The following is a 14,412-nucleotide window of genomic DNA, read 5'->3' as shown; positions in this document are numbered from 1 at the left end:
ATTTAACGTTTGCTGTATTTGGTGTCTACTCAAATGAAATATATTTTAAATATTTTTTCATCCAAAATAACAAAGATTTTTCTCAAGAATTTTTGCAAGCTGATAATAAAATATTTTCCAGATTCCTTTAAGTTGACACCCTGTGTCACATTTTAAATCTCCATTCTCTAATTCATCCCAGTATCATCTCGTGCTGAAATGTTGACTCCTTTTTTCCAAGAACTTGGAGGGAGGGTAGCTGGTGAGGAAGTATCGCGCCCGAAGGGACTCACTCATTCGCCAAATGTAATCCTGAATAAAAGATGAGACCTAATCCTTTCCCCTTTATGGCCCGTCATAATTTTGCCGAAAACATGGGCACCATTTATAAGGCTCAGGAATTTCGGCGCTTCGGGCAGGCTTTTCAGCATTTCTGGACACAAAAGCGTTGTGTATTTTTCTGTTTTGTTTTTTTTTTTTTTTTTTACAGTTAGTTTCTGCAGTTTATTACTGTTTGCGGTAGATTTTTTATGATGCATTTCGGTTGGTGAGCTAGCTGTATATTTTTACCATGCAAAAAATGCGGTTGTTTCGAAGGGTGAAAATTGCACCAAAGGATTTCAGCACAAGTTCTGTAGTTAGTTTTTGGTGGGAAAAAACTTGTTCATTCTACTGACCACTATGTGGTTTCTAGCAAAACTGAGCTAGATGAGATGTGAAAAATAAGTTTATTCCTATGAAACCTACTGTTACTTGTATTTGATTAAATTGAATTGAAGTGCCGAAAATAAATTTTATTCGGCACCACAAAAAATAAATAAATAAGCAAAATCAATGTTTAGAAAAGAGAAACGAAGAAAGTAAATCTGGACTGAAATCCTTAAGCTAAACATTTGAAAAACATAACATTAAAATAACACAATCAGAGGAACAAATCTACAAGATTTTGAAATTCCAAAGTACTGTGAGAGAAGTGAATTCATGAATTTATGGATCTTTGAATTTATGAATTTATGAATTTATGAATTTATGAATTTATGAATTTATGAATTTATGAATTTATGAATTTATGAATTTATGAATTTATGAATTTATGAATTTATGAATTTATGAATTTATGAATTTATGAATTTATGAATTTATGAATTTATGAATTTATGAATTTATGAATTTATGAATTTATGAATTTATGAATTTATGAATTTATGAATTTATGAATTTATGAATTTATGAATTTATGAATTTATGAATTTATGAATTTATGAATTTATGAATTTATGAATTTATGAATTTATGAATTTATGAATTTATGAATTTATGAATTTATTATGAATTTATGAATTTATGAATTTATGAATTTATGAATTTATGAATTTATGAATTTATGAATTTATGAATTTATGAATTTATGAATTTATGAATTTATGAATTTATGAATTTATGAATTTATGAATTTATGAATTTATGAATTTATGAATTTATGAATTTATGAATTTATGAATTTATGAATTTATGAATTTATGAATTTATGAATTTATGAATTTATGAATTTATGAATTTATGAATTTATGAATTTATGAATTTATGAATTTATGAATTTATGAATTTATGAATTTATGAATTTATGAATTTATGAATTTATGAATTTATGAATTTATGAATTTATGAATTTATGAATTTATGAATTTATGAATTTATGAATTTATGAATTTATGAATTTATGAATTTATGAATTTATGAATTTATGAATTTATGAATTTATGAATTTATGAATTTATGAATTTATGAATTTATGAATTTATGAATTTATGAATATGCTGTTGATAAGGGAAACATCATTTGATCGTTGAAGCGTGTGACCAGTTGTGCTGATGGGATATTACGGTCCTGTTCAGCAACGGAGAAGGACAACCATGGGTGGTCTCTCATGCTCATGCTCATGCTTATGAATTTATGAATTTATGAATTTATGAATTTATGAATTTATGAATTTATGAATTTATGAATTTATGAATTTATGAATTTATGAATTTATGAATTTATGAATTTATGAATTTATGAATTTATGAATTTATGAATTTATGAATTTATGAATTTATGAATTTATGAATTTATGAATTTATGAATTTATGAATTTATGAATTTATGAATTTATGAATTTATGAATTTATGAATTTATGAATTTATGAATTTATGAATTTATGAATTTATGAATTTATGAATTTATGAATTTATGAATTTATGAATTTATGAATTTATGAATTTATGAATTCATGAATTTATGGAAATATGATTTATAAATTAGGGGAAATGGAGAGTCATGTGGTTAGACCTTTTTCAAATGTTGTTCTCGACCTGAATACCAACTTAAAGTCACTTTTGATCTTGTTGAAACGTGGCTGAAATAAAAAAAAAACAATTTGTGGTTTTATTTGTGATGAAAAAGCTAAAGTATCCGAACTTTACGATCCCAAATAAAACAACCAAACCGAGCGTAAAATCAGATCACGTCAGCAAAAAACATAAAATATTCCAAACTTACCACCCACTTTCTCCCTAAAACCACCAATACAATTCAATTGTGCGGTCAACTTAAGGACCACTTGAGTCAACACACATATGGCGCCAAAACCCCGGTCATAAAATCTAACTCACAAAAATACATTCTCCTTTCTTTCTTTTAACCCCTGGAATGCACTCTCCTGCTCGGACGTGGACACAACTGCAGCCGGTTTACGATCTACAAGGTGAACAAGGCGTCCAAGAAGAAGCGCGAAAAGTCCTCGGCGAAAAAGGAGCGGAAAGCGACCAAAACGCTGGCGATAGTGTTGGGTAAGTAACTTGGAGCTAACTTTTGAAGTTGTCAATTGGTGGTGCTGCAATTTGGAACTTTTAGTTTGAAACTTGTAACTTTAATGTTTTTGATTCAACACTTAACTGTTTCAAAAAAAATATTTAAAGTTTAAACCAAATCAAAACTCTTATGCAAAAGACAACAACATAAAATCTCCAATTCCAAACTCCATCCAGCCGTCCTATCGAAAGTGGAATTTGGCTTGAGCATGAGCATGAGCATGAGCATGAGCATGGTTGACTGCCAATGAGCTGCTACTCCGTTATTGACAGATCAGCTGAAGTTAAACAATGAAACAAAAATGATCAGTGGGAGCCAACCATCCGTTCACTGTTTAACCCCTGAAGACCCCGACTTTATTAGTCAATACCGGCGCCCTCCCAAGAAGCCTGCAGTTCAACGAAAGGGAGGAATGTTAGTCCGATAGTTGAAGTTGCAGACTCATCAAGCACACAGTTTTTCGCTATATACTTGTTGATACCGCTTGAGACCGTTGAATCCACAGCATCTCCTTCAAGCATCACGTGATTATTATTTTTTGGGTTAGTAGGATAAGGTATTGGCTTTTCGATGCCTCCCGAGCTACGATGCTATGGGGAGGACTTTCATAACAGACCCGTCGGCGAGCCTTCCGAGCAACGATGCTATGGGAAGGTCTTTTTGGTTAACACACAAAGTCACTCACACACAATTATTTCACTCCACTATTAATTAATCCAAAATGTCAGTGCGTCTTTTGATCATTATATAAAAATGGATTTTTCACCATTAAAAATAAAACCTTATTCAAAACATTATACACAATTTACCCGACGCCGTGCCTTCCGATCAACGATGATATAGGAAGGGCTTTGAAAATCACAAAACAATTAATTAAGATCTCAAAAAAAAAAACACCAATTACTCAACGAAAATTACGCTCAAGACACAAATAATTCAGTAAGTCATGCTATTATTCGATCACCACCATCACTTACCCCTAACGAACAGCGACAAAAAAGCACACACAAAAATTAACCTGCATAATCACGATTTCGCGTCCCCACTTCCAGCGCACCAATGATGCTATTATTCGATTACCACAATCACTCACCCCACACGAACAGCGAAATTAATCTGCATAATCACGATTTCGCGTCCCCACTTCCAGCGCACCAATGATGCTATTATTCGATTACCACAATCACTCACTCCATACGAATAGCGACACAAAAGCACACACAAAAATTAACCTGCATAATCACGATTTCGCGTCCCCACTTCCAGCGCACCAATGATGCTATTATTCGATTACCACAATCACTCACTCCATACGAATAGCGACACAAAAGCACACACAAAAATTAACCTGCATAATCACGATTTCGCGTCCCCACTTCCAGCACACCAATGATGCTATTATTCGATTACCACAATCACTCACTCCATACGAATAGCGACACAAAAGCACACACAAAAATTAACCTACATAATCACGATTTCGCGTCCCCACTTCCAGCGCACCAATGATGCTATTCACGAAAGTGGAATTTGGCTTGGAGATTTACCCAACTCACATTCTCGCGGGGATTATGGTTTTGTGACGGCGGATTTAGTAGCATTTGACGGAGGATGTTCGATAAAATGATTTGACGAGCTGGTTGGCAGACTTTGGCAATAATCCTACTATATGAAGGAGTTTGAATTGACGGACTCAGTTCAGGATTATCAGATTTTGGACAGCTTTTATATTCTGTTCAATATTAAAACTGATGAATTTCACAATCAAACCAAAGAAAAATAAGTCCTAAGAGATTTACATCTTCAAAAATAACAAAAAGCTTTGAAATCACCCAGAAACAAATCATCCAAAAAAAGAAACCAGAAAAAACAGGTGTTTTCCCAGTATTTTACACCAAACGATCCGTCAATCTCACCGTCGTCTCACGCGAGAAACCTCCACGTGGGAGCCAACCGCCCCCAACACGTGTCAAACGATGTGACGGGGTTTTTTTTTTCACTCCACCAGGGCCTGTTTCCCTTTGATCTGACAGGTTGGATGAATTTGCAGAGGGTTTTCCGCACGCGTAGCGTCACACCAAAGTTGGTGTGAAAAAGGATTTCCCTTCCCTCCCAAAAGTGACAGTTGGATTTGGGCTGATTTTTGACGGGCAGATGTCGTGCAGGTTGAGAGAGGCTTGAGGGATGGGGTGCATTGCGTGAATTAATTGTAACGTTTAATGTTACTTTCCGATGAAAAAGTCAACTGCCATTTAGACTAATTTTGTATTTATAATTGTATTTTTTTTTTTCAAACTGAAAAATCATATTTTCTGTCATTCTAAAGTGTCAAAATGATTTCTTATGGTCATAAAAAAATGTTGAAAATTTCAATATAGCATTCGTTTGAGTGCTGAGATTGTATGTCCATCTAACTTGTCGTACGTGCATTTTGGGCCAAATTGAGTTAAGAACGCCATTTTGTGCAGCTCACAATGCCTCACCTTTCGACCTTCACAGATCCCCAAAATTCGATTTCAATCCTGATATATTCCATAAAAACTGAAAAAACTCCCTGCATTTCTGTCGATCTTCAGATGAAAGAAGATTCAACATTGTCGTGATATCTTTACACAGTCTGAAAATTGATGTAAGTGCGACAATTGGCCAAAGGGATTACAGGTCAGAACGCGTTTGACACACGTACATGGCCGACTACCGTAAATATTTGCAATTATGACTCGAGATTCCGGAAATCAAATTCAACCACAATTCGGGACAGTGCTCAGAATGGTCAACCAAACAAAACGTGTTTGTTATTGTTTACATCGCGTATCCTCGTTTTTGTTTATTCAAGGTCAAACATTGAAACGCGTTTTTCTCGGAACGTTAAAAAGCGACGTACGACAAGTTAGCACGACAATGTCGATGTGAGTTATTATATGAGATTTTGGGCATCTTATTTTGTTTGTATTTTTTATCTATCTGGATGAAACTTTTATGTTGTCTCACGTTTGCTAACGGGATCCATTTTGCATCCTCAGTTTGTGCATATAATTTCCCAGACCAAAATGGCGACTGCCGATTCAAAAATGGTAAGTGAAAATTTATAATTTTTTATCTTTTGTATGCATTTGTGGGTCTCGTGGCGCAGGGGTAGCGGCTTCGGCTGCCGATCCCGATGATGCTATGAGACGCGGGTTCGATTCCCGCCTTATCCACTGAGCTTCTATCGGATGGTGAAGTAAAACGTCGGTCCCGGTTTCTCCTGTCTCGTCAGAGGCGCTGGAGCAGAAATCCCACGTTAGAGGAAGGCCATGCCCCGGGGGGCGTAGTGCCAATAGTTTCGTTTTTTTTTTTATGCATTTGTTGATCGATTAGTTAAGTTGTAGGTTGTAGACCACCTAAGGATGAGGTACACAAACAATGCATTGTTATCAAAAGACAAAGAGAGCTAATTGGGCAACACTGTTCAACACAATCTATTTTCTCTGTTCTTCTTTTCTATAAACAATGGATTTGCTTTGATTTTTTATTATTATTTTTTTTTCAAAAATTACCATAAAATGGTTCTTAATTGAAAACGATTCACTTTCTGTAAATTCAAGAGAAGTACTTTCAAAATTTGATTTAAGGGGTTACTTACATGTAGAAAATCACAAAATTTCATATTACAGAAAATTTATTAATTCAACTTAAAAGATGATTTTCAAATACTCCTGAAAGTTTCATGAAGGTATTTCATGATTTAACTGAGTTAGAGACGATTTAACCTCAGAGTTTTGCCATGCGCAAAGCAAACTATCTAACTTTCTGAGCGTTTTTCTATGAACACCAAGTTAGATGGGACGGATCAAATTGGCTGAAATTTTGGGTGAAGACTCCCAACACATATTCCGTGTGCATGACGAAGCCCGATTTTGAAATTTAGAATTTTCAAAAAATGCAAAAATCAAAAACTGGCAATTTTTTATCTAATCTAATCTAATCTAATCTCTAATCTAACACAAACGCAGCCAGTCCGATGAAAGCATGCTGGAAAGTCTTGTGATTAGATAACGCCCCAAGCACTTTTCTTGTCATTATTAATAATTGCAGTACAATCGAGAACACCCGAAAATGTATAACAAAAATTAAAGCGGCCAGCCCTACTGCGTTGTGTTTACCGCAGAGAGGATTCACATTTCACAGAATCTACAGGGGAGGAAGGATGCGTGGACATACCGTACCAAACGCTCCGATTAATAGTTTCAATTTGGTGTGGAGTGTGTTTAGTGTATTGTGCAGTGAGTATGCTGAAAGGAAAATTGGTTAATAGATTGGAATATGGCATATAATGTTATCATATATAAGTAATACAATAATAATGAAATATGGTTTCAAACAATAGAATAATTGATAATATGATTACTGAGCGGATTCGCTATCATAATCATCAAAACAGTGCTCGGAAAATTAAAAACAAAGGGGTTGAAATACAAACATGACTTGGAAAACTAACGAAGACATATGAATACTTTTTAATACGAAATCGTTCGATTTAGCGAACATTCGCATTAGCGAAATTCAAATTAGCGAATCCGCTCAGCATTAATGAAATATAATTGTAAGAATAATTGTAATAAGGAAATAATTAAAAAAAAGACGTTTGGCCACACTGTGATGGCACTCATTGTTTAGGCACAGGCTACAGTAGAGGCCCGTGTGACAAGTAACTCAGTTACTCAGTTCTCACACTCTGCTGTCTTGACGGCTCTCTCTTCAGTTCGGAACAAACTCACCGGGAGATGAAAAATACTGGTTCAACATTCTTGAACCGCGTCGCGTAGCCTTGTAACTATTGAACTTTTCAATAATTTGAACTTTATCAGTTACTTGTTTACATGTAGTTCATAGCACAACATGAGATGGAAAACTCCAAACAAAACACTTTTTCTGTCATATGCGTACCAAAGCAGGAACTAACACTGCTCTCCCGAAGTTTTTAAATCTCTTCATTGCGCTTTTCCTCGAAATTTATGCTGCGCTCACTATTTTATGCTGCCGGGTGCCGGGGCGGTCTCGTTGCTGAGACTCACTCAACATAGCTTCGCCTCTAAAAAAACTGGCGATTTTTTATATGAAAAACAGAAAAATATTTTTATCTTTTTTTTATAATAAACTTTTTGAAAATCGACCTTCAAGCACACCTCTGACATTTTTGCCGATTTACATGTATGTAACCCCTTAATATCAAAAAATGGAGTTTTTTTTTAATATTTCAACATTGAATCAAAAATTTAAAAAATTCTTGCCCATTTTAAAGTTTCATAAAAATATGCCATTTTCTATCGTCTTAAGGCTGGTACAAATATTTGAAAAGTATTTGTCACCCCACTCTTCAAAGCAATCAGTTAAAAATTCATTTATCTACTTTTTAAATCATTTTCAGCATATTTGGGTTTATGCGAATTTTTGAAAATTTTCAATTTTTTCGCAAATTTTTTTGTCTTTGTCAAATCTTTGAAAACAATTTTTTGCAAAACAAATGAACTAGTGTAAATGCATTTTAAATATTTTTTTCATTTAAATGTTTAGATCATGGCTTGTTATTTAATTAATATTTTTTTATATTTTTTTATTCTACTTTTTACACATTTGCATTAGCGTTTACATACTTAAAAAAAATTAAATCACACACAAAATTTAACAATATTAAAAAAAAAAACAATAATATAAAATTAAGAAAAGGCATGTACTAAAAATATCTAAGAAGAATTTTGTATTCAAATCGGTTTTCGAAATTGAATCAGTTTTCATTGGAAATCGAACAATAAATGAACCACACTATTATTTTAATTAAACAGTTTTCGACAACGACCAGATTTATTTTTCAGATTTTGAAGAAATTATTCATACAAAATAATGATGATATTTTTAAATTTGTAGGCATTTCAAAAAGAAAAAGTAAAAAAAAAAATGAAAAAAAATCTCAGGAGATTTTTTCAATTTTCGAAATGTTATGATTATTTGATGTCGAAATGAGTCAAAAGCGAAAAATTAACCATAAATGGACTACCTTTTTAAATTTATTGGACAATTTTCAATGAAGTACAGATTTTTTTTTAAGATTTTTAAGGGATTTTCAAGACAAGATTTAAAAATATAAGCAAATTTTAGACATTTCAGTAAGAATAAATAAGTTATGAAACAAGGAAAAAAACGGTTTAAAAATGTTTTTCAAATAAATCAACGATTTCTCAATCAAAGTTCATTCCTTCATTGATTGAAAAATTGTTTATTTATTTGAAAAACATTTAAAACCCGTTTTTTTCTTGTTTCATAACTTATTTATTCTTATTGAAATTTCTAAATTTTGCTTATATTTTTAAATCTAGTCTTAAAAATCCCTTAAAAATCTAAAAAAACAAATCTGTAATTCATCGAAAATTGTTCAATTAATTTACAAAGGTAGTACATTTATGGTTAATTTTTCGCTTGAGACTCATTTCGACATCAAAAAGCTTCGAAAATTGAAAAAATCTCCTGAGATGTTTTTTCATTTATTTTTTTTTATTTCTTCTTTCCGAAATGCTAGTTAATAATAGTAAAGTTAGTTTAAGATTCGATTTCTCATTATTTTTCTATAAAATGATAAATAGCAAACTTATGTCAAATTAAAAAAAAAAATAATATGCACATTTCAAACAAACTGAAAGATGTTAATTTTTGAGTAAAGAAATCAGCATCGAATTTGTCTGAAGACGAACCAAACCATGTCAAACAAAATCATTAGGAAACTCCCTTCTGAAAAAAAAAACAGATTTTCATTTGATGAAATTGCTATGGTATGATAAAAATGTAAGTAAAGGTCGAATGTACAAAAGGTCGAATTTTAGAAAATTCGAAAATGAAGAAAATTTTATTGGAAAAATATTATTTCTAATCTTTTATCATATCATCATCATACATTCGTAAAAAAGTTTAAAATATCATTCAAAAAAGCAAATTTTTCTGTGTTTCGGAGGAAATTTTTTAAAAATCTTTAAAAAGCTGCAAAAAAATTCTTCTAATTGAAATAATCAGAAAACATAAAAAAGTTATATTAAGACAACTTAATAAAAGATAAAAACTTGTAAATTCACTCACAAACCACACAATTAAACAACTTCCACCTGTTGACCTTTGTCATCACACTGTAAGCTCATTTATCTCACCGTGGCTGGCCAGACGACGGATCAATATTCGAGACAGAGGGATATGCCACCTGTTGACGTTCCCGCAGCGTGCTAAATATAGACACCTCTCGAGCCTTTCCGAACCAGAAAGAGTTGGGCGGAAAAATTTCAGCCACAGTTGAATGTCAAGTTTGCAAAGATTGAAATATTTTTTTTTTTGAAAATTTAATTTAAAAATAATTAAGTTAAGGTTGAGTTTTCAAATTTTTCATGTTACGAACTGTCAAACGGCGCTGTTAAGCAGCGGTCAAGCCGAGAACTATTCTTACTCTTCACATCTGACACGTCTGTGGCCGCCCAACCTGTCCTGGAGCGAGTCCGTCCATCGTTCCGGATGTGACCGTCGGTTGTTATTGTTGCCTCGGTTCCGTGTTTTTTTTTTTCTGTCGTGTGCAGTTCAGTTTCTCGGGAAAGAGAGCGAGCAAATTGAATCGAACAACTGGAACATTAATTGAAATCGTGTTTTATTTTTGTTTCTGGTCCACTTTTCACCGTACTCCAGAGCTGGTTGAAAAAAGAAAAGCTGGAACAGAGTGGGTGAAACTGTTTTCCGTCTTTTTTTTCTGCCTGTCCTGCCAGCTGTGTGCCCTGTTGCTGTCATGTTCATGACTGAATGATTGCAGAATAAATGAATGCCAAAGAGTAATTAAAATTTCCGTTGTTTCCATTCGGCTTTTCGGTTGAATAAATTGAGCCGTCGATGATCAACACTTGAGAACGTGAACGGAATGGACAGATATGAACGGGATTGGTCAGCTGGAAAATGATGCTGAGCTTGAGGAGCTATGAATATTATTATGAGTTTTTTTTTCCAGGAATTTGAAAGAATGCAGAAAATTTAGTTGAGTTGAGTTGAGTTGAGTTGAGTTGAGTTGAGTTGAGTTGAGTTGAGTTGAGTTGAGTTGAGTTGAGTTGAGTTGAGTTGAGTTGAGTTGAGTTGAGTTGAGTTGAGCTGAGCTGAGTTGAGTTGAGTTGAGTTGAGCTGAGTTGAGCTGAGTTGAGTTGAGCTTGAGTTGAGCTGAGCTGAGCTGAGTTGAGCTGAGCTGAGTTGAGCTGAGTTGAGTTGAGCTGAGCTGAGCTGAGTTGAGTTGAGCTTGAGTTGAGTTGAGTTGAGTTGAGTTGAGTTGAGTTGAGCTGAGTTGAGCTGAGCTTGAGTTGAGTTGAGTTGAGTTGAGTTGAGTTGAGTTGAGTTGAGTTGAGCTGAGTTGAGTTGAGTTGAGTTGAGTTGAGCTGAGTTGAGCTGAGTTGAGCTGAGTTGAGTTGAGCTTGAGTTGAGCTGAGCTTGAGCTGAGCTGAGCTGAGTTGAGCTGAGCTGAGCTGAGTTGAGTTGAGTTGAGTTGAGTTGAGTTGAGTTGAGTTGAGTTGAGTTGAGTTGAGTTGAGTTGAGTTGAGTTGAGTTGAGTTGAGTTGAGTTGAGTTGAGTTGAGTTGAGTTGAGTTGAGTTGAGTTGAGTTGAGTTGAGTTGAGTTGAGTTGGAATTGTCATGAAATAAAAAATAAAGAATAATTTAAAACCTCATGAAAATTTACAACTGCAGCACCACTCTCTTCACAATACATCGTTCCGGTAACTGACACGTGTCGTCCCTCTTTCCATCCCCAACAGGTGTGTTCCTGTTCTGCTGGGTGCCCTTCTTCACGTGCAACATCATGGACGCGATGTGCACCAAGCTGAACATGGACTGCCAGCCGGGCGTGACGGCCTTCATCCTGACGACCTGGCTCGGCTACATGAACAGCTTCGTCAACCCGGTCATCTACACCATCTTCAACCCGGAGTTCCGGAAGGCGTTCAAGAAGATCATGCACATCGAGTGAGTACGGCGGATCGTGCCGGGTGGTGGTGGTGGGGGAAGGGCAGGAGCAGCAGCAGCAGGGGGGTTCGAGTTGCGGGAGATGTCGTCCGGGGGGATGGTCACGGGTGGGGGAGGTGCCACCACGACGAACGGGGGTGGACATCCGGCCTCCCTTGGAGGTGGGGGAACGAACCGTATGGTCACGTGGCGATTGAGGGATGACTAAGGGAATACGAAGCCTTTTTTTTTTGGTTTGGAATGCACTTGAAATTTTGATTATTAGAAAATCTTTTTTTTCTTTTTTCAACAAGCAGCACACTTATAAAATAAATGCGAATTATTAACTTACAGTGACCTTTAAAAACAACTGGACATTCCGTAGATTATTTTTCTCATTCCTTATGGTTTAAAAAAAATCAAGAAAATCTTGGTAGAATAATAAAAATTTCATTTTTTTTTTAAATTAGTGACAATTTTGATAAGCTAAAAACTTTTTACATAGTTTAAAAGTCTTCCTAAATATGATAATAAATTATCTCAAGATTCAATCATTGATTCTTTTCTAGTCCTTGATTACCATGTCTGGTTTTAGGAATTTCTTCAAATTCTTACATAAAATCATTTTCAATCCATGTTCTAAATCATCAATTAATCTAAATTTAATTTGATGTTTAAACAAGACCATTGCCAATAATTTTCCAGAGTATTTGCAATTCGTTTTAAAATGAAACCAAAAAACAAACCAAAAATTTGACGATTTATAATTTACATTTAAGCATGACTACAGTTAATATTTTTTAAAGTTTATTATTACACCGTTTTTTTTTCGTTGCTAAAAATCCTAAACAGGTAAGAAAGTTTCAATTTTTTTTGAATTCTAGAGATTGTCACCTTTGTTGTATGTCAACGCAATTAATATAATATTTTACTTTTTCTTAACATAAAATTATCAGATATTTTTCAATAATTATTTGCTGATTGACCAATTTTAATTTATATTTGAAAAAAAAATCAATTATTAGCTGCATTTTTTTAAATTTAACCATAAGAAATGTAAGTTTTCTTTTTAATTTTAGAATTAAAATTTGCTTTTCAATCTTATAGTTTTTTTGAATTACTTTAGACTATATTTAAATAATTTTTAAAAATATTTTCGATCAATTAAAACAAATCTATTACAGTGGTTATGTTTGCTTAAGTTTTTTTTTAATTTCAGTTTTTTTTTTCAAATTTCTCTGAATATTCGTGTTTCTAAATATATTTCTTTGAATAATTTTAAATTGCTCCAAATTTCTTAGAATAAAGTAGAATTTCTTTAAATTTAACAATTCAATAAGGGAACTTTTTTTACCGATTTTTTTAAATTTTCTTCAATTTGTTGGAATTTCTTAGAGTATCTTTTAATTTTCTAGCTTTAGATTTATTTGAACATTTATCTTTTTTTTTATTTATTCCAAGCTTTTTAACTTGTTAAAACTTAATTATTCGAAGTTTTTGGAAAATCGCTCTTCGGATGAGAGATACTTCGGATAATTTAAACTTTGAACATCAGAATCTGAATTTCCTAGAGTTATTTTGAATGACTTTGAATTTCTCTGAATTGCATTGAATATTTTTTAATTCCTCTAAAATTATATGAAATTTTATGATTGATTTTCCTACGTTATCCTACTTTTTTGAGTGTGCTTATTTCTTTGCTTTAATGTACTTATTTCTTCACTTAAATTTGTTTGAATTTTATGATTTGCTCTGAATCATATTTTTTTTTCATTTTCCGAAATAAAATAATTTGATTTCTTTTAATGTTATACTTTTTTTTTATTTGACATTGAGCGTTTTTTGCATTTTTTTAATTTATTTAAATTTATATTTTAATTTATATCAATCTCTTTCATTTTCTTAATCTTTTTTCAAGTCATTATTTTTTTCAATTTCTTTCACATTTTTTATTTAAATTTCGTTCAAGTTCTTTAAATTTTTTTCAATTTGGTCAATTTTTTTCAATTTCTTTCATTTTCTTTCAATTTATTTAATTTTTTTCAATTTCTTTCAATTTTTTTTTAATTTTTTTTCAATTTCTTTCGATTTCTTTCAATTTCTTTTAATTTCATTAATTTTTTTTCAATTTCTTTCAATTTTTTTCAATTTCTTTCAATTTCTTTCAATTTCTTTCAATTTCTTTCAATTTCTTTCAATTTCTTTCAATTTCTTTCAATTTCTTTCAATCTCTTTTAATTTCTTTCAATTTCTTTCAATTTCTTTCAATTTCTTTCAATTTCTTTCAATTTCTTTCAATTTCTTTCAATTTCTTTCAATTTCTTTCAATTTCTTTCAATTTCTTTCAATTTCTTTCAATTTCTTTTAATTTCTTTAAATTTCTTTCAATTTCTCACAATTTTTTTCAATTTCTTTCAATTTTTTTCAATTTCTTTCAATTTCTTTCAATTTCTTTCAGTTTCTTTCAATTTCTTTAATTTTTTTTTCAATTTCTTTCAATTTCTTTCAATTTTTTTAATTTTCTTTCAATTTCTTTCAATTTCTTTCAATTTCTTTCAATTTCTTTCAATTGCTTTCTTTTTTTTCAATTT

General features: G+C 32.3%; 1 protein-coding gene across 2 annotated transcripts in view; it reads left to right on the top strand.

The window, feature by feature from the left end:
* LOC6048694 (dopamine D2-like receptor) overlaps positions 1 to 12,172 on the top strand; it is a 533,595-nt gene extending 521,423 nt beyond the window's left edge. For both annotated transcript variants that reach the window (XM_038262391.1, XM_038262392.1), the window contains 2 exons: positions 2,708 to 2,811; positions 11,635 to 12,172. In XM_038262391.1, coding sequence (XP_038118319.1) covers positions 2,708 to 2,811; positions 11,635 to 11,846 — 316 coding nt within the window. In that variant the 3' untranslated portion in view covers positions 11,847 to 12,172. The remainder of the gene's footprint in view (positions 1 to 2,707; positions 2,812 to 11,634) is intronic.
* Positions 12,173 to 14,412: the final 2,240 nt, after the last annotated feature.

The sequence above is a fragment of the Culex quinquefasciatus genome, chromosome 3 (assembly GCF_015732765.1).
Source record: "Culex quinquefasciatus strain JHB chromosome 3, VPISU_Cqui_1.0_pri_paternal, whole genome shotgun sequence".
NCBI classification, from domain to species: Eukaryota; Metazoa; Arthropoda; class Insecta; order Diptera; family Culicidae; genus Culex; species Culex quinquefasciatus.
This window is presented reverse-complemented; position numbering and strand designations above follow the sequence as displayed.